The sequence below is a fragment of the Megascapheus bottae genome, chromosome 3, assembly GCF_031878675.1.
Source record: "Megascapheus bottae isolate mThoBot1 chromosome 3, mThoBot2.hap1, whole genome shotgun sequence".
In the NCBI taxonomy this organism is placed as follows: Eukaryota; Metazoa; Chordata; class Mammalia; order Rodentia; family Geomyidae; genus Megascapheus; species Megascapheus bottae.
In genome coordinates, this window is record NC_143511.1 from 89,384,826 (window position 1) to 89,404,604 (window position 19,779).

General features: G+C 64.2%; 1 protein-coding gene across 4 annotated transcripts in view; it reads left to right on the top strand.

The window, feature by feature from the left end:
• The window catches only part of Kcnt1 (potassium sodium-activated channel subfamily T member 1), a 43,832-nt gene that overhangs the window by 7,689 nt on the left and 16,364 nt on the right, over positions 1-19,779 (top strand). For 2 of the 4 annotated variants that reach the window (XM_090330908.1, XM_090330910.1), the window contains exons 2-10: positions 10,587-10,666; positions 10,897-10,996; positions 13,317-13,373; positions 13,687-13,735; positions 14,151-14,210; positions 16,583-16,657; positions 16,720-16,803; positions 17,293-17,387; positions 18,702-18,882. In XM_090330908.1, coding sequence (XP_090187034.1) covers positions 10,587-10,666; positions 10,897-10,996; positions 13,317-13,373; positions 13,687-13,735; positions 14,151-14,210; positions 16,583-16,657; positions 16,720-16,803; positions 17,293-17,387; positions 18,702-18,882 — 781 coding nt within the window. Of the gene's footprint in view, positions 1-7,102; positions 7,145-10,586; positions 10,667-10,896; positions 10,997-13,316; positions 13,374-13,686; positions 13,736-14,150; positions 14,211-16,566; positions 16,658-16,719; positions 16,804-17,292; positions 17,388-18,701; positions 18,883-19,779 lie in introns of those variants that run through there. The other 2 variants (XM_090330911.1, XM_090330909.1) reach the window with 2 other exon arrangements.

The window sequence follows — 19,779 nt, forward strand, 5'->3', positions numbered from 1 at the left end:
TAAGAACTGTGGGAAGTAAAAATGCTATAAGAGAGGCCCCCATGTCCGCGGCAGCCTGAGTTGGGAGGAGAAGCAGCTGTCCACGGTTGGAACAGGATCCCGCTGGCTGCCTTACAGAGCAGTGGGTGGGAGCCCCCTTCGGGCAAGCGGAGGGGCTGCATCCTCCATCCTGACCTCCAGATGGGCCCTGAAAGGTCCTTCTGCAGCCAAGGAGACCCTGCTCCTCAAGCCTCCAGAGCCTTCCAGAGGGTGGGGGAGGGAGGGCAGGAAGAGCCAGGAAAGTGTCCAGGCTTAGGGGGTGGGGAGGCAGGCTAAGGACAAGCCTGGGACTCTTTACAACTCTGTGCTGGGCAGGAAAGCCACGAGACAACCGGTCCAGGGCAGACCCAAGCCTGGCAGGGCCCCAGGAAGCATTCCATGGGGCCTCGCTCCAGCAGGTCATCCAGGGAGGGCCCCAGGAAAGCGCTGCTGGCTCAGGAAGGCTACAGGGGGCCGGTCTGAGGCCAGAAGCCCCTTACCCGTCCTCTACTGCACAATACATGGAGGCACACCCTGGACTCTAGACGCGTCCCACTCCCCCTACCTCCGTTCTGAGCTCGCGTGGGCTCCTCTTCCTGCCTGTGTGTGCCCAGCTCACCACCCAGGAAGGAGAAACTTCCCAAGGTTCCCGAGGAGAGACTGCAAGGAAGTGCAGCCCTGCCTCTAACCCAGTGTAGTGAACTCTCATTGTCTCATTGATTAACTCTCCCCTCCCCTCTCGTCTCCCTAATTAACTCTCCCCTCATTCTGCAAGGGCTTCTTCCAGCATAACTGGCCAGAGCCAGGAACCTGTGTCCCTGTCTGGAGGGACATTCCCAGGGGACCCTGGCAGCGGGTATAATGCACTCACAGAGAGGTGTGGCGTCGGCACAGACAGCACCCCATCGGCACTCCACTATCCCAGCCTCCCTCCCTACCCTGGTGGTCCCACTGACACCTCCCCTCCCACAGGATCCTCTGGGAAGAAGGGAGGGCCTCCAGGGAGCCAAGAGCTGCTGGGGAGCTGCGGGGTCACTGAGCAGTCTCTCTCAGGTGACATCCATGTCCCAATCCCTGGGGCCTGTGACCCACCTGGTATGACTCAGGGGTGAGTGTCAGTGACAGGTTCTGCCTGGTAAGAGGATCCACTGGCCGAGCAGCGTCACACGTGTCTGTGTTTGGCCAAAGTCGGGGTACCGTGCAGCAGTGGAGGACTTGCCCAAATCGAATCCACTTGGCAGGTGGGGCGAGCTTTGACCTTAGACTCTCTGGATGCTCCAGTGTCCCCACGGGGCCCTGTAACAGGAGGCAGGACAGAGAAGAGGCAGAGTGGAGATGTGATATAGGAAGCAGAAACAGGCAGTGGAGACCTGCTGACCTGGACAGGACCTGTGCTCCTGGAGTCCACGGAAGCCGCCCGCCCTGAGGTCCAGGACTTCTGACCTCGGGTCTGCACCATACACCTGTGCTGTCTCAGTCACTGGACTCTGGCAACTGGTTAGCTGGAGGGAGCAGAGGAGCCATGCTTGAGTTGCTGTCCTCTCTCGTGCTCAGCGGGCCAACAGAAGCCCTTCCAGCTGACCGCTGGGCCCTTCCACAAGGCCCCTCTCCCTTTGCCGGGCGCTGCAAACTAGATTGCCTGTGCCCTTGGGCCCCCTCTGCCTGGTGTCTGCCTTCGAGGAACGCCTTCCCCCAGGGATGGTGTGAGGTTCACGTTCCTGGCCCAGAGCGTCTTCATTTTGGATCACAGTGCCCTTTGCTAGTTATATTGTTCTTTTCACTTCACCAAGGTTTAAAATGGCTCCAATCTGTTCCATCACAGGACCCTGCATAATTATCTAACACTTGGTGCAGGGCTGCTTGACCCTGAGCCCTCTCCACCCCGAAGGCCTCTCTGTGGTGTCTCTGAGTAGGCCGTGTTCACCTTCCAGGTGATCCCCCAGGCACCCGAGATGCTGCCCTGTGCCCGTGCGCACAGCGAAACCTGGGCTGGGTATAATAGTCCTGCCGTCTTCCTGTTTCTCGTGCTGGGTGTGCCTGGGATGGCTGCCCACCGGTGCCCGCTCAAGTCCATTGACGCCTCCTCTATCTCCTGCCCCCGGGAGCACTCTCTTTGGCTCATTCCCTGGACTTGGAAGGGCCAGCTTCTGAGCAACTCATTTCCCCAAACCTAGCACGCAGTGCCTCCCTTGCTTTGGCAGCCTATCTCTAAATGCTTTCTGAATGTATTTAAAATACTTAGAAACGTGGAGGCCGTTCCCCGTGGGCCCAGAGGCCCATCAGGAAGAGAACCCCTGCTCTCTCCAGTGCTGGGACTGGAGTCTGCTTCCGTGCTGTGGTCAGAGCTGACTGAGCCGGACTGCAGTTTGATTCTCTGGGCGTCTTCTGGTTGAATTCACTCAGTCATAATGGGGGTGCTTTCTGGGCTCCCGCGAGGGTTAGCCAGTCTCCCCGGGTCTGCCTGCCTGAGATGCACATGCTGGCCTGGCCTCTGAGTGCTACTGTTATTGAACATCCTGCTCATTGGGGGCAGTTCCTTCTGCCCTGGGGTTGTTTGCTGAAGTCCATTCGCTCTCTCTCTCCCTTTTCTCTTTCTACTTCTGCTTCCCTTCCTCCTTTGAGTAGTTGTTGCATCCAGACCGCAGCGTACAGGCCATTTTAACCATCTTCCAGTGTACATTCAGGGCATCGCACCCTCAGTGTCGGGCTGCCCTCCCATCTACCTCCCCAGCCTGACACTGCCCCGCCCCCCAGGACCCCCACTTCCTGTCTCTGTGGATCTGGGGTCTCGGGGACCTCACACACGGTAGAATCCCACGGGACTTGTCCTTCTGCTCATTTCCCAGCCCCGAGGACCACGGCTGTTGGAGCAGGTGTCAGACTCCTTCTCCGCAGGCCGCGCCCAGCTGGGGGTGGACCTGGGCGCCTCTGCCCCGCTTCCTTCTCCCCAGCCTGGGTGTCACCTCTTGACCTCTCCAGAGCCTGGGACCCTCGGGGAGGGGCCGCGTCTCCTGGGCTCTGCGCTGGGGACACCGGGACACCCTGCCGGGTCGGGTCACACCGGATACCCCCGGCCCTGCGGCCTCCAGTCTGTGAGCGGCCAAGCGGGGCCCCTGGGGTGGAGACCTGCGGGGAGGTGGCCCGCGGCGGGGGGGGGGGGCTGGCAGCCGAGCCGGGGGCGCTCGGAGGGCGCCGCGCTCCGACCGTACCACTGCGGCGGAGCCGAGCGCAGCCGAGCCGAGCGGAGCGATGGTTGCGCCCGGCGCCGCCCCCGCCGCCGCCTGCCGCCCGGCGCTCCCGCAGGATGGCGCGGGCCAAGCTGCCGCGCTCGCCGCCGTCCGAGGGCAAGGCGGGCCCGGGGCGCGCCCCGGCCGCGGAGGAGCCGCACGGCCTCAGCCCCCTGCTGCCGGCGCGCGGCGGGGGCTCGGTGGGCAGCGACGTGGGCCAGAGGTAGGGGGGGCGCGGGCCGGGCGCGGGGAGGGCTGCGCGTCGCCGCCCGCCCGCGCGCACGCCGCGCGCCGCCGCCGCCCGGCCCGGCCCCGAGGGCGGGAGCCCCGGGCGCGCCCCGGAGGCACCGCTCGGAGGGGTCCCCGGGCCGCCGGGGGCCGCGCAGGCCCGGCACGGCGTGGGGTGGGGGCTTGCACGGCCACCTCGGGCTCCAGCGGGGAGCCCCAGGCGCACTGCCCCCCAGCCTCGGCGGGCGCCTGGCAGGGCATGGCACCCCACTCCACGGATGAGGATACCGAGGCGCCTCCGCGGCAGAGCCCCGGGAGTGGGAGCCAGGAGCCCTGCGGGAGGCGTGCTGGCCGGATGGTGGGCTTGAAGCTTGCGCTTGGGAGAGAGGGGGCCACCTGGGCAGGGGAGCCCGGCGGGAGTGGGAGTTTTCCAGGCCCAGAGCTGGGGTGGGGGTGAAGGGCCAGAGTCCGGGACGCCGGGGCTTGGCGGAGGTGGGGCCTGACAGATGGCGGGACCAAGGGCCTGGGGTGCCTCCCCCTCCCAGACTCCTTGGCCGTTGCTGTTTCTGCCTCCCACGCCTGCTCGGCACTGTCCCCTGTGGGGAAGGCTGCAGCCAGCATGCTCCCATTTGCCAGAAGACACTGCCGCGCACCCTGCCACAGCTAATGGACAGCTCAGGCCCCAGGACCTTCCCCACCCTCCCTCTGCCTGGAGACTGGGGTCAGGGGAAGTTCTGCTGATGGCCTGCCCTGCAGCCCTGGAGCCTCCGCCTCTTCCTCCAGGATGCCCTCCCCTTGCTCGTCCTGGCCCTGGTGACCACAGACGATTGCTGGTCCTCTCACATCCCCAGCCCTCCGCTACTTTCCCCTCCCTGGGCTGCCCGCTGCGCCCCGACCAGGAGGCCTGGCCCTCCTTCCTGACCCCACCGAGGCACGAGGGAACAGATTGTGCCTGCCCCATGCGTGTCCACAGTGGGGGTCGGTGTCCCCCATACACAAGGCCTCATGAACACAGCCCCACCCAGCCTGGGCTCCCTGAGCTCCCCAGAGTGCTCCTCTGGTTTCCCTGGAGCCAGGGCTTATAAATCATGTGGAGGACCCCGTTCCAGGCAGCTTTACAGCCCAGGAGTACAGTGGGGGACAGGCGGGGCATCCCGTGATTTGTCCAGGAAGCCGGGCACTAGGGTTCCTTCCGGCCGCCCCAGTACCTTTGGCCTCAGACGGCCTCGCCTTGCAGTGAGGGGCATGAAGAGGCCACTGTGCTGGCAGCCTGTGCCCTGCAGCCTACAGGGGTAGCAGGTGGGGGTCAGGTGGAGAGTGTCCCCCGAGGCAAACGGTGGGAGGCTCTGGATGTCTCAAGTGAGGGCCACCAGTGTGTTGTTGAGGGCAGGTAGAGGGGACTCAGGGTGAGGGCCCAGCTGTGTCACCCTCCCCCCGCCATCCCAGCCCGGGTCAGGCCTGCCTGCAGCTGGGGATTTTGGCCTGGGAATGTAGGGAGGGGGTCTCTCTGTCCACACCTAGGGCCGCAGGGCCTTACCAATGGGTGCAGGAATTGACCAGGGCTGCGAGGCTGCCAGAATAAACCACAGGAACTAGTCCTCTTGTCGTTGAGGAGACGGGGGAGCCAGGCCAGGGAGTGGACAGGGCCTCCTCAGCTTGTGGTGTCCTCGGGGGACCCTCTTTCTCCACACAGTGTCCTGAGTGGTCCCTACACGTGTCCCGAGTTGGGCCTCCGTGGCCCTGTCTCAGAGGCCCTGTCAAGACCTGCTCTGCTCTGTCACAGCCTGCCTCCAGGGCAGGGCTGCAGCCTGGGGCTGGGGGACTGGCCCAGGCTCTCCCCCAGGGCCACCTCCCCTCCGGAGCTTTAGGAGACCCACTGAGACCAAGTAGAGAAGGCTTCCCGCTAACAGGACCTGGGGTTTGCAGACGGCCCGAGGGGCTCCTGGAAGAGCTGCTTCCCTTGGCTCTGGGACAGAGTCTGTCCTTTCCGGCACAGTTGTGTGTCCCCCCCCCTCAACACCCCCCACCTGCTAGGTGCAGAGGAACAGGGCTACATCCTGGGCCTTCTGCTGGCTGCTGCTTCCAGAATTGCTAGATAGGGCTGAGGCTTCCCCACAGGCCCAGTCTGCTCAGGTGCTGCCTCAGCTGTAGGCGGAGAACCCGGGGGGCGCCCTGGTCTCACATCCCAGCTCATGCGAAGCTGTGTGGCTGAGGGAGGAGTCTCATGGTTCCTGGGGAGTGACTCAAGATGCTCCCTCTCGTCCCTGTCCCCCTCTCCTCGGTCCGACGCTTACCTGGCGGGCAAGTCCAGGTGGTCAGCCTCAGAGTCACACAGCTCCAGTCCAGCTCAGGCGCGCGCTGGCTGCCGAGCACCAGAGCACCTTCCTGGGGGAACACCCTTGCCTGTTGCACGACAGGCCTGTGCCTACACGAGTGGGGGCCAGGTGACATCACGGGAAGGGGCCTTTCCTGGACATTCGTGGGATGGCCTTGAGCAGAGCACAGGCCTGCCAGGCCAGTGAGGAGTCCACCTCCATCAGTGTGTGGAGGTGCTGTTGCAAGCAGTCCTGCTGAGACTGAGAGAGGCCCTGGGCTTCTGTCTCAGGAAGCAGAGCTGCTGGGTCATATTCCCACGCTGGGCACCCCTATCCTGGTACCACGGCAGTGAGGCACAGGTCTGCCAGGCTCCTGGAGACCCCCGGGGCAGAGCATGGGGAGAGTATGGCCCTGAGAGCAACTTCGGTCAGAATACGCTGTCAGAGACGGGGTACTGGGGGATTCGCCCACCAGGGTGTACGGCTGCGTGCACAGACCAGTGTCTCTTCCCTGCCAGGGGCACCTGGGAAGGCAGAGCTTCTCCCAAACTTGCATTCTGTCTTCCGGAAAGTGATTACTTTGGGCCTTAAGAGAGAGAAGTTCCTCTAAAGTAGAGCAGATTGCCCGTCCTCCACACAGGCCAGGCCTGGGACCCCGTGCTGCCCTGACAGGCCGGGCCTGGAGCCCCCTGGCTCCCACTAGTACAGGCCACACCCATCTCGGTGTCAACTGCCCCCTGGCCAGTCTGGGAAAACCTGCAATCGTGCTGATTACCGCTGGTGCAGTGGAGGCTTGCGTCTTGGTCCGTAGGAAGTGGAGGGGTGGTCTCAAACTCTGACCTGTGGGCCAGGCAGGGGCTCAGAAGAGAAGTCCACCCCCTTGTGGAGGAGCGAGCCTGAGGCTGAGCTGCCCGTGGCAGGTTTTGCAGCTGCAGCGCCCTGCGTGCCTTGGGGTGATGAGGGCTGATGGGAATATTCGGGGCGGGGGGCACGTATGCTGGGCAGGGATGGGCAGACTCCTGGGGCACTGTGTCCCGCTCTCTTGGTCTACTCGCACTGCAGCTGTCACCCCCACCTGGCCGAGGCTCAGGGACTGCATGTCAGATGGCCTGTGCTGCTTCGGTGGGTGCTGGGGGGCCAGCCTGGCTTCTGCCGCCCTGCATGCTGGGCTGGCACCACCGTGCCCCCAGTCAGAGGCATGTGGGAGTCAGGACTCTGCCACCCCTGGATGCTGCCCCAAATTCCTACCCGGTCCCAGGCTCCAGCTGCTCAGCCCCCTTCGCCTTCTGTGATGGGTCATCGCTCTGTCCCCAGGCCTCAGGTGGAAGATTTCAGCCTGGACTCCTCTCTCTCTCAGTAAGTGCCTCTGGGGGAGGGGCTGTGTCTGCACACCCCCGAGCATTAGTCCCAGACGCCCAGCACCACTGCTCTGCAGCTGGACCAGACACCGCCCTAGCGTCTGACACGTCCAGGGCCTTGGGACAGGAAATGGGCTCTCCAGAGACAGGTGCCCCAAGCCCTGCAGCGGGAACAGTGGGACAGGTGCCTGCCGAGCACCTGAATGGGACGAGTATGCAGAGCCCTGGGACCCCAGCCCCAGCCCCACTCGGGAGGGCTGCTCTTCTCGATGTCAGCTCCCGCAGGGCCGGCACTCTGCCTGCTCTGGGGAGGTGTAGGTCAAGTGGCAGGAGGCAGCGGCCTCCCTGGCCCCACCACATTCCGGGGGCCCCACCGTGGGGCTCGCCTGTTCTTCACTGTCGTCTCTAATGACGGCTGTCACAGCAGTGACCGCCATTCCCGGGGCTTCCCCACTGCGCAGGACTGGAGGCCCCTCTCTGTCACTGTGGTTGGGCTTCTTAGTGCTCTAGTGCTGTGAAGGCGCAGGGCTGGGGCAGCATCCCGCCCCAGCCAGCTCCAAGCAGCCAGTGGCCACTGGGCTGGGTTCAGGCTCTGCCAGGGCTGAGCTGGTGCTGGAGCCTGGGCCCCGCCTAGAGGCAGGGACATGGCTGGAGCCAGGCTGTGTGTTTGCTTTATGAACTGAGAAGCCTAGGCTTGCACTATCCCGCGGATGAGCTGCCTTCCACACCATGCCCGGTACCGTCCCACTGCCCCCTCCCCAGCGCTCATGCACACGTGTGTGGGCACACACACACACACACACACACACACACACACACACACGGAAGCCAGAATCGCGGAAGCTCGTTTTAACTCCACCGTTGACAAAGCACCTCCGTCTGCCAGGAGCCCTGATGGCGCCTGCCCGTGGGAGGCCACTTCTGTCGTTGTTCCCATTCCCCAGGGAGGAGGCCTGGGCAGGGGCAGGGCTGCGTCGGGCTTCCCCTGGTCCCTTTCAGTCCCAGGACTCTGCCTGCCTGCCAGGCCAACATGGCTCCATGACCCCCAGGAACTTCAGGCCCACCCGAGGGCCTCCAGGGTCTTGAGGGGCTGCCAGAGGCCGCGGTGCGGGCCTGCCTCAGCCCAGCACCCCTGGCCCTGCTCCTTTATGGTTCATTAAGGCAAATCACACCTACCACCTTAAACACACTCCAGGCCCAAATGGAGAGTCTCAGTCTGCTTTTGTGGTGGGGCTGGAGGAAGTGGTGGCTGTGGGTCATTAAAAATTAAAGGTGAAGGAGTTTCATTAATTTATCTGGCACTTCGGGGCTGCCAGGGTGGGAGGCGGCGAGCAAGCTGCCGGCCCGGTGGGCTGCCAGGTCAGTGCCTCCCCTGCCCCCCGCCCCCATGCATGGGGGGTGCTGCCTGACACCCCCGGGTTGGGCCCACGAGGAGGTAGCTCAGCGCCCTGCTGTTGGGTGTCGGGACAGGGCCGAGGCAGGGCCAGCCTGGGTCAGCTGACCTGGCCCCTCATTGGCTGCCCTGGAAAGGGTGCTGACTGGAGCAGGTCAAGGAGGGGATGGGGAGGAGCACTGCCGAGAGCCAGAGCCGGAGGTGGGTGTAGACAGGCCGGTGGGCAGGGGAGGCAGGGGGACCCCCGGAGGTGGTCTCGAGCTGGAAGGTGAGGCCGGGCCAGGATGGTGAGGGAGAGCTTGTGTCCCTCCTGCCCAGGATGCAGGGCTGGCTCTGACCCGGAGCAGGAGCTGGGAACCCTTTCTGAATGGAAAGCAAGCGTTTGAGGGGCGGGTGGGGGTACCGTCCTCTTTCTGTGGCATTGGCTCACCACAGCCGGGGTAGGTCATTAAGACAGGGTTTATTGGCTCACAGTTGTGCCCCAAGGCTGGGACCACGTCTGCTGATGGCTGCCTTGCAGGAGGGGTGCAGGACAGCTCAGTGCACCACACGGCAGAAGAAAACACACACACACACAGGCACGCACACACACACGCATGCATGCACATAGGCATGCGCACACATACTGAGCACACACACACGTGCACACACACATGTGTGCACACACTCAGCCCTTGGGATACGCAGCCCATGGCCCCAAGCCCGGGGCTGCCCTGGGACCCTGTGCTGAGGGGGAGTGGGGGACTGCAGGAGGTGCAGACCCAGGCCTACCCACCATCACCCCTCCCCACTAGACCAAACCCAGCCTGTCCTTGACCTCCAGCCCATCCCACCCGGCCTCCAGCTCTTCAGAGACGTCCTGGGGGGTCTCTCCCAGCCAGGGCTCCCTGCCCAAGGGGGAAAGTGGATTTGTCGAGGAGGGTGGGAGGGCATTCGAGACGGGGAGGGGGTGGGTACGGTGGGGGTGTGGTGGCTATAGGGAGAGGGTGTGGTGGAGAGGGGAGGGAGCGGCGGAGGGTGGGAGGGCATGGGAGGTGCCATGGAGGGTGGTGGGATGCAGTGGGGTGCAGGTGGCCCCGATTGGGCCTCAGTGGGTAAGCCAGGATTCAGGGGGGGTTGTGGAGCACTGTGGGGTACAGTGGGTACCAGGCGGGGGTGGCAGTGGGGTGTATTGGTGTTGCACACTGGTCTCTAGGTACAGCAGGAGTGCTGGGCCTCCTGGAATTGGGGTAACACCAGCCATTAGCATTGAGTTGCTCTGGTCCAGGAGAGACTCCCGGGAGAGAAGGACCATCCGTGCGACGGCCTGCACGTGGGCAGCCCCCCACGCTTCCTGAGCTCTGTGACCCACAGAGCTGTCTCTGTCCCCAGCAGCACACACGGGGAAGGCTGCTGGGCCCACAGTGGCCCTCCATGCGTGCGCCCTGCTCTGGAATGAAGACCGGACTCCTGTGGGGACATTGGGGTGGCCCACCAGGAAGCAAGTGCTGCTCGTGTCCACCGCCGCCACCTGGGGCCCAGAGAGCCCCTGCCCGGTGGACAGTGATAGGGAGGGGGAGGAGAAACAGGATCTACCTCCACCTACAGGGACAGAGGTGCAGGGCCCCTGCAGGAGGGGGCAGTGCGAGCAGGGCTCCACTGCTGGTGTCCAGGGGCTCTGTGCCGGCCTCTGGTCACTGTCCTTGAGGCTGCAGGGAGTGGCCGGCGTCGTGCACAGCCGCTGGGTGCGAAGCCGACCCCATGCCCTCAGTTCTCCATGTGCACGACAGGTCCTAGGGCGAGTCTCGAGCACACCATGTCCAGAGCCCCGGGGGAGCCCCAGTCCTGCATCCCTGCGGCCTGGAGGGCCCTGGCTGCTGGGCAAGTGGCGGCCAGCTGCCTCGGGTGCTGAGGGGAAGCTTTGAGAGGGCTGTGGGCAGGTCGGCCACTGCCTGGGCCCGGGGCTGCTGTGGACACAGACCCCCTGCGTCTGAGCTGTGGGCAGGGGCTCCTCCCGCAGCCAGGAGGAGGTGGACGAGCTCAGGGCCGCGGCCCCCTCTGCCCCCAGGGTCCAGGTGGAGTTCTATGTCAACGAGAACACCTTCAAGGAGCGGCTTAAGCTGTTTTTCATCAAGAACCAGAGATCCAGTGAGTGGGGCGCGTGAGGGTCCCCTGGAAAGGGCGGGGTGGGGCGGGCACAGAGAAAGTCAGTGGATGTCCCCAGAACCCCAAGGTCTGTGGGAGGAAGTAATCCTCCCGGGTTGGTCCAGAAGCACCTGTCCTCTCGTGCTCAGGTGCCCAGGGACCCCGGGGAGGCGCTGTTGGGGAGCCCCGGGCCTGCTCTCCACACCCTCTGCCCTCCCATCGCCCTCCCACAGGCCTGAGGATCCGGCTCTTCAACTTCTCCCTGAAGCTCCTCACCTGCCTGCTGTACATTGTCCGAGTTCTTCTGGACAACCCGGACCTGGGCATCGGATGGTGGGTGGCCTGGGCCCAGGGTCTGCTGGCCCAGTCTCCTTCTCTGGGTCCCCACTGTTATCTGTGTGCAAGGCTGTGACCAGGCCCTGGGTAGGCCTTCAGGAAGCTGTGCTAGAACTCTGGGGAGACCTTCCTTCCTCAGTGCTAGAGGTATGGCCAGGACACGGCCCCAGGCTCCCGCTGCCCTCGGCAGGAGGAGAGGGGCCCCATCGTGGAGCTGTGAACACGGCTGCTCCTGGACCCAGCGGGTCCACTCCAAGCTGCAGAGCCAGGTGCCGCCTACCTGTTGGTAGGGTCATGTGTCTGCACGAGAAGGCCAGGGCAGCCGGCTGGCTGGACTCCTAGCCTGTTTCTGGAGGCTCTGTTGCCCCGCTGGGGCCTGTGGTGGCACTCCGGTCACTGCGTGGAAGAAGCACCTGCCGCCTGGGGTGTCCCTGTTTGAGTGGGGGGGGGCCTACTGGTTTGTGGAAGTCTCCTCTGTGGTCCTCCTGCTGCCCGTGTGGCTTGGAGGGGCCATTGCCGCTTCCCCGCCCTGACCCTTGAGCCATCCGCTCCTCTGCACTGGAAGCTGGTGGGCTCTCTGTGCCCAGGATGCTTTCTGTGCCTTTGGTTAATCTCTGGGTGGCCCGGGAGCCATCTGCATGCTGTGTCTCCCGCCTCCTACTCTGCCTCAGTTCTGAGTCCTAGCTTCTGGGGCCTGGCTTCCACGTCTCTCTGAGGACACTGCCCCTGCCCCATGCCCTTCTTACAGTTGCCTCCTCTGCCGGACTGCTTTCTCCCAAGCACACGCTGGCCCAGTTTACACCAGTGGATTCCACTCACAGTGGCTCAGATGCCACACAGGCCTGCAGCAATTCAGGTCTCAGGGCAGAGGGTGCCACCCCCTGCCCACACTGAGGCCAGGCTCCAGGCAGGCTTCTGCTCCTGGAGCAAGGACGGCTGGGCCCTGGGCATGGAGCTGGGAAGGAGGCCAGGCCCTGGCACTGGGCACAGACTTTTGCTTAGTTTCCCCTTTTGTTTGCTGCCCATCTTAGGGTAGATCTGGTTTCTCCTGTCTAGAGGCCCTCACTGCTATTGGGAACAGACTTCCTGTCTATCCAGGTCAGAGGAGAGCAGAATCCTCTAGAGTGGTTTGAGGAGGAGAAGTGGGGGTTGACTCTCACACCTCACTTCTTCACATTGCAGAGGAGTCGGGTTTCTTCCTCCTCCCTGGAGGTCCACAGCGGTTGTACTCATTACCCCTCAGCATGGCGCCTGAATCAGGGATGGTGGGTGGGCAGGAAGGTGACAGATAGGTGGGTGGGTAGGTGGATGGATGGATGGATGGATGGATGGATGGATGGATGGATGGGTGGGTGGGTGGGTGGATGGATGGATTGGTGGATTGGTGGGTGGATGGATGGATGGATGGATGGATGGATGGGTGGGTGGATGGATGGATTGGTGGATGGATGGATAGATAGATGGATGGATGGATGGATAGATGGATTGGTGGGTAGATGGATTGATAGATGGATGGATGGATTGGTGGATTGGTGGGTGGATGGATAGATGGATGGATGGGAGATAAGTAGTGGGTGAGATGATGAATGGATTCTGGAAAAGATACATGGATCATAGATGAGATAACGATGAACAGGTGATTGGACAAGGGATGGATAGACAGGAAAGAGATGAGTGGATGAATAGTGGATAAGAAAATGGGAGGGTGGGTGAGTGGCTGGCTAGAAGGAAGGGGTTCCAGGATAGCTGTGTGGTATTGAGTGAAGCAAGTCCAGCAGGCTCAGGAGGGAAGTCAGCAAGAAAGGAAGGGGAGGGGAGCGGGGGCTCCTCATCTCAGCTCTGTGAGCAGCAGGGTCCTCTGGCTAGCCACTGGAGGTGGTTGTGGGCTAGAGCAGGGCTGCGGGTCAACCGGCCTGGCTGTCTTCTGTCACCCAGTTCTAAGGGATGTGAAGGTGATTGTCTTCCTGGTGTCCTCATGGTGTCCTCACGGAAGGCTGCTGGAGCACGTTAGGGCTGTCTCCAGCATTCTCCTACCTTCCTCAAGGTAGCTCCGGCCTCCAGGAGGCCCTGACTGGCCAGGGTTCTCTCTGGCTGTGCAGGGATGGCCCTTGCACCAGGGTCCTGCTCTCCCCTAAGCTGCCCTGCCGTTCAGCCGGGATCCCCGGAGCTGACATGCTGGGGAGTGTTCCTGACGCCCTCCTGGGTTAAGACCCTCCCTGTGGGTCGCTAGGGGGTCCCAGGTGCTTCCCTGGGATGTGGGCTGAGAGCGCTGGGGCACTGGAGGGGCTGTAGCCAGGCCGGCTCCATCTCTCCACAGCTGGGGCTGCATGAAGTACAACTACACCTACAATGGCTCGTCATCTGAGTTCCACTGGTGAGTTCACCAGGCTCCCATCTGCCCCACCAGATCTAGTGTAGGGACGGGCAGGGACCGGAGACAGAAGAGATGCCCAGAGACTTACACTGCCCAGACCCTGGGGGATGCCAGACTCCACCTGAGCCACTATGCTTGCTGTGAGCATGCTTAAGTGCACCAGACCTGGGCTGGGGTCAACGCCAGGGGCCTTCAGAGAATGATAAAGAACCATAGCAGCTGTTGGGCTGCTAGTCTCAGCAGGCCACAGGGTCCCTGCTGGGCTGGGCCTGGACAGGGGAAGTCCTGGCTGCTGACCGCTCTCTCTCCCCAGGGCCCCCATCCTGTGGGTGGAGAGGAAGATGGCCCTCTGGGTGATCCAGGTACCTGCCCGGCCGCCCCTCCTCCCCGGGGGGCTCAGTGAGGGCAGTGGTTCCCCTGGGTGAAGCCTTTCCTCCCTGCTGGCCTGCCCCTGCCTTCCTGGAGGAGGGAAGGGGCCTCTGTGCCCACCTGCAGTAGCCACAGGCTAATGGATGCCTGCATTGGAAGGTTCAGCCAAGCCCGGGACTGCTGCCACCCCCATCCCGCCTTCCCAAGCCCCCCACACCCCACTAGACACTGTACAGCTTCTCTGGAGCCTTTCCTGGCCCCCTGCAGGTCCCTGGGGCACAGCAGCTGTCCCAGGCCTCATGAGGCGGGAGCAGAGGTCCTGTGGGCTGGCGACTCTGCTGAGCCCCTCATGGGCACGCTCTGCCCTCCGCCCTGTGTCTGTTCCAAGCCTCTGCTTTCTCCACTCAGGTGATCGTGGCCACAATAAGCTTCCTGGAGACCATGCTCCTCATTTACCTCAGCTACAAAGTAAGTGCTGCGGGAGCTGCCCTGCCACGCTGCCCACGCCCCCTTCATTCCCTGCCCCGCCTGCACTGCAGCCCAGCCCCCCGCCACGTCCTCCACGCCCCCTCCTCGTCTCCTCCACATCCTCCCCGCGCCCCCTCCTCGTCTCCACCATGTCCTCCCCCTCCTCCTCCTCCTCTCCTCCACTTCCTCCCCGCGCCCCCTCCTCGTCTCCTCCCATCCTCCCACGCCTCCTCCTCGTCTCCTCCATGTCCTCCCCACGCCCCCTCCTTGTCTCCTCCACGTCCTCCCCCTCCTCCTCCTCCTCGTCTCCTCCACGTCCTCCCCCTCCTCCTCCTCCTCTCCTCCACTTCCTCCCCGCGCCCCCTCCTCGTCTCCTCCACATCCTCCCCGCCTCCTCCTCGTCTCCTCCACGTCCTCCCCACGCCCCCTCCTCGTCTCCTCCCGTCCTCCCCACGCCCCCTCCTCGTCTCCTCCCGTCCTCCCACGCCTCCTCCTCGTCTCCTCCCGTCCTCCCACGCCTCCTCCTCGTCTCCTCCACGTCCTCCCCGCGCCCCCTCCTCGTCTCCTCCACGTCCTCCCCCTCCTCCTCCTCCTCGTCTCCTCCACGTCCTCCCCCTCCTCCTCCTCGTCTCCTCCACGTCCTCCCCCTCCTCCTCCTCCTCTCCTCCACGCCCTCCCCCTCCCTCCCCGCGCCCCCTCCTCGTCTCCTCCACGTCCTCCCCACGCCTCCTCGTCTCCTCCACGTCCTCCCCCTCCTCCTCCTCCTCTCCTCCACTTCCTCCCCGCGCCCCCTCCGTCTCCTCCACATCCTCCCCGCCTCCTCCTCGTCTCCTCCACGTCCTCCCCACGCCCCCTCCTCGTCTCCTCCCGTCCTCCCACGCCTCCTCCTCGTCTCCTCCACTTCCTCCCCGCGCCCCCTCCTCGTCTCCTCCATGTCCTCCCCACCTCCTCCACGTCTCCTCCACGTCCTCCCCACACCCCCTCCTCGTCTCCTCCTGTCCTCCCACCCCTCCTCCTCATCTCCTCCACGTCCTCCCCGCGCCTCCTCCTTGTCTCCTCCACGTCCTCCCCGCGCCTCCTCCTCGTCTCCTCCACGTCCTCCTCGCTCCTCCTCCTCGTCTCCTCCACTTCCTCCCCGCGCCTCCTCCTCGTCTCCTCCGCGTCCTCCCCACACCTCCTCGTCACCTCCACGTCCTCCCCACCTCCTCCTCGTCTCCTCCACGTCCTCCCCGCACCCCTCCTCGTCTCCTCCCGTCCTCCCACGCCTCCTCCTCGTCTCCTCCACGTCCTCCCCACGCCCCCTCGTTTCCTCCATGTCCTCCCCACGCCTCCTCCTCGTCTCCTCCACGTCCCCCCACGTCCCCTCGTCTCCTCCACGTCCTCCCCACGCCCCCTTGTCTCCTCCACGTCCTCCCCGCGCCCCCTCATCTTCTCCACGTCCTCCCCGCGCCCCCTCCTCGTCTCCTCCACGTCCTCCCACGCCTCCTCCTCGTCTCCTCCACGTCCTCCCCACGCCCCCTCCTTGTCTCCCCCACGTCCTCCCCACGCCTCCACCACGTCCTCCCCCTCCTCCTCCTTGTCTCCTCCGCATCCTCCCTACTCCTCCTTGTCTCCTCCCCACGCCTACTCCTTGTCTCCCCCACATCCTCCCCACGCCTCCACCACGTCCTCCCCCTCCTCCTCCTTGTCTCCTCCATGTCCTCCCCCTCCTCCTCCTCATCTCCTCATCTCTGCCACGTCCTCCCCACTCCTCCCCCTCCTCCTTGTCTTCACCATGTCCTCCCCCTCATCCCCCTTGTCTCCTCCACGCCTCCACCACGTCCTCCCTCTCCTCCTCCTCGTCTCCTCCATGTCCTCCCCATACCTCCTCTTCTCCTCCACATCCTCCCCACGCCTCCTCCTTGTCTCCTCCTTGTCTCCTCCACATCTTCCCCCTCCTCCTCCTTGTCTTCTCCATGCCTTCACCACATCCTCCCCCTCCTCCCCCTCATCTCCTCCTCATCTCCTCCTCATCTCCTCCACATCCTCCCCATGCCTCCTCCTCATCTCTTCCATGTCTTCCCCATGCCTCCTCCTCGTCTCCTCCATGTCCTCCCCCTTCTCCTCCGAGTCTCCTCCTCATCTCTGCCACGTCCTCCCCACTCCTCCCGCTCCTCCTTGTCTTCACCACATCCTCCCCTTCTTCCTCGTCTCCTCCTTGTCTCCTCCACATGCTCCCCCTCCTCCTCCTTGTCTCCTCCTCGTCTCCACCACGTCCTCCCCCCTCCTCCTCATCTCCTCCTCGTCTCCTCCACATCTTCCCCTTCCTCCTCCTCCTCTCCTCCATGCCTCTGCCATGTTCCCCCCATCTCTGAAGCCTCTTGGGCCTGCAGGGCAACATCTGGGAGCAGATCTTCCGAGTGTCCTTCATCCTGGAGATGATCAACACGCTGCCCTTCATCATCACGGTGGGTGAGCCCCGCCCGGGGGGGGGCGGCGCCTGGCCAGGCCCTGACCGGTCCCCCCACAGGTCTTCTGGCCGCCGCTGCGAAACCTGTTCATTCCCGTGTTCCTCAACTGCTGGCTGGCCAAGCACGCGCTGGAGAACATGATCGTAAGCCGGAGCCCAGCCGGGCATGCGGCCTGCCCGAGGCCACGCACCAAGAGCGGCATCTCTGCCAGCCCGCTGCACCCTGCACGGCTCCAGCCCGGAAGCTCCTTCCAGGAGGAGTTTCTCTTGACCTGAGATAGAGGGGCTGGGGGAGGGGGGAGGCAGGCAAACTGCAGGTGTGATGGAGGGTGGAGTCCCCAGAACCAGGGCCAAGGTGTGCTCAGACCCCTGCTGGATGTCTAAGTGAGGGTCAGCAAGGGCCCCGCGGTGGCCCTGCCCGCCCAGCCAGGACCTTGACACCCCCATCCTGAGCTGGGCACCCTGTCCCCAGATACGAGCTTGGCCGCCACCCCCAGGGAGGGCGGGGTGAGGAACTGAGACCGGGGTGAGCCGCCCAGGCCGTGGCTTTACCTGAGAGGGAGCGTGGCCGGGCTGCTGGCTCTCCACTGTGGTGACCCCCACAGCCCCGGCCACTGACTGCTGTACCCCCAGAACGACTTCCACCGCGCCATCCTGCGGACACAGTCGGCCATGTTCAACCAGGTGCTCATCCTCTTCTGCACCCTGCTGTGCCTCGTCTTCACGGGGTGAGTGTCCACCAGGGCCCCGGACGCAGGCCAGGGGGCAGCGACAGCTGCTGCTCCCCATCCCAAACTCTTGTGCAAGAAGCCCGGAGGGCCATAGCCTCTGGGCTCCAGGCTTCCAACTCAGCCTCGGCAACCAAGTCCAGGGCCCCCTTATGGCACCAGCAGCCCTGAGCTTGTCTGTTGCTCCCCAGTGAGGCCCCGCGGGAGTAGAGTAGGAGCAGCCAGGGCAGGGTGACCGTCACCTGGGGCTGCCCGTGTTGCGGTCCTGGAAAGGCCTCTTACCACCTCCCATTCCCCACAGCCTCCGGCAGGGGAGGCGTGGGGGAGGCACCCTGCCCCGACTCAGCATGCAGACCTCAGGGAGGGTGGCTGTGCCCAGGTGTCCCCTCCGTTCACGCTGGGGAGGAGGCTGAGTACCTGCTGTGCAGGTGTCATGGGACCAGGGAGTGACCCCAAGCCAGGCCACCAGGGTCTCCAGACTTGGGCCCAGGAAGGGGATGAGTCCAGAGGGAAGGGACTGTTTCCAGAGGGGAGGGGGTGTGTCCAGAGGGAAGGGGGTGAGTCCAGAGGGAAGGGGGTGAGTCCAGCGGGGAGGGGGTGAGTCCAGCGGGAAGGGGGTGTGTCCAGCTCTGGGTTGGACGGTGTAGAGGAAAGGGCTCCTAGGTAGGAGAGGTTGGGTACTGCAAGATTGAGGACACTTAACAAACCACGCCGGGTCCTCACGTGACAGGGCAGCTCTGCACCTCACTCCTGTGAGTTTCCTGAGGGCTGTGTACAGCTGCCAGGCAGTGGGAGAAGTTCAGAGGGAGGAGACATGAACAGAGGCCAAAGGCCCCGCTGTTCTAGCTCAGGGCCAGTGTGGCTCAGGGCCATCCAGGGCCATGTGGACCAGGGGATAACAGCTGTGCCAGGCTGGGACATAGTTAGCAGGGTCAAGGGGCAGATGGACAGCCTTCTCCTGGAGCCAGAGTCCACTGAGTCATGGCCCCTGACTCCAACTCCAACCCAGACCCAGTGTTAGGACAAAAGTCCCAACAAGTCCCTCAAACTGCAGAAAGGGGTGAGCACAGGTGGCCAGGCCAAGGGCAGGGCACCCTCTGGGGTAACAGGAGGGGCGGGGAGAATGTCTGCTTCAGCCCCAACCCTGCACCATGTAGCCACACCCCTCGCTACAAGGCCACGCCCCTCATCACGAAGCCACGCCCACACCATGCAGCCCCACCCAGCCCCCCAAAGCCCCACCACTTGGTCACACAGCGCACCTCTCTGTGAAGCCCCACTCCTCGCCCCAAAGCCCCCACCCTGGACTTGCAGGACCTGTGGCATCCAGCACCTGGAGCGGGCAGGCGGGAACCTGAACCTGCTGACGTCCTTCTACTTTTGCATCGTCACCTTCTCCACCGTGGGCTACGGTGATGTGACCCCCAAGATATGGCCGTCCCAGCTCCTGGTGGTGGTCATGATCTGCGTGGCCCTCGTGGTGCTTCCGCTGCAGGTGCGTCCGGGCGTCGGCCCTCGGGGCGCTTCTGCTGTGGGCGCGTCTTTGGCCTCGGCTCACGGCCAGCCTCTGAGCAGTGACAGACAATGGACAGCAGGGGAGCAGCGTCGAGGGCTGGGGGGGTCACTGCCAGGAGGCTGGGGGCTCCCCTGGTGAGGCTGCTCCCGTGGGAGGGCAGTGAACGGTGACAGATGCTCGCAGCCAGGATGGTGGACCCCAGGAGCACGGCTTTTCCTTCGAGGACACGGGGTCTCCCAGGGGTCCTGCTCCAGGGCATGCCCAGAGGCCGAGCACTGCAGGGTGGACAGCCACTGCTTCCCGACCACAGCCGAGTGTAGCCACAGCCATCTGGGGCATCTCAAGAGACCACTAGTGACCAAGCCCGGCCCAGGCCCCAGCCGGCAGCCCTCTTCCTCTTCCAGGAGGAGCTGCCTCCTCCCCTGCCCTGTCTAGAGCCCAGCAGTAGGTCACGGAGTAGGCCTGCCATGGGCCACGACCTCTCCATGCAGCTCGCCTCGGCCTGCATGCCCATAGCATGCGCCCCTGCTCCATCCTCAGCGTGGTGGGGTGTTGTGTTCTGCGGGCAGGGATTGAAGCCCTGGGTCCTGGTGTGTGGAGACCCCACAGTCCTGATGGCCTCCAGCCCCATCGTGGTGTGGTCCATGCTGGGACAGCACCACGGACAGCTCACGGGGGCCACAGCTGTCTACTCTCCGCCGTGAGGACGCCGGGCACCTGGCACTGTGACTGTGACAGGCCGTTAGAACTGCTAGCTGTGTCTGAGCATTTCCTAACTTGGCACCAGTTTGCTGCAAAAGCAGTGTGGGGAGCTGTGAGGAAGAGCCGAGCTGGTGGCCGCTGGCCGGTCCCGAGGGCAGGCTCCGGTACCCACAT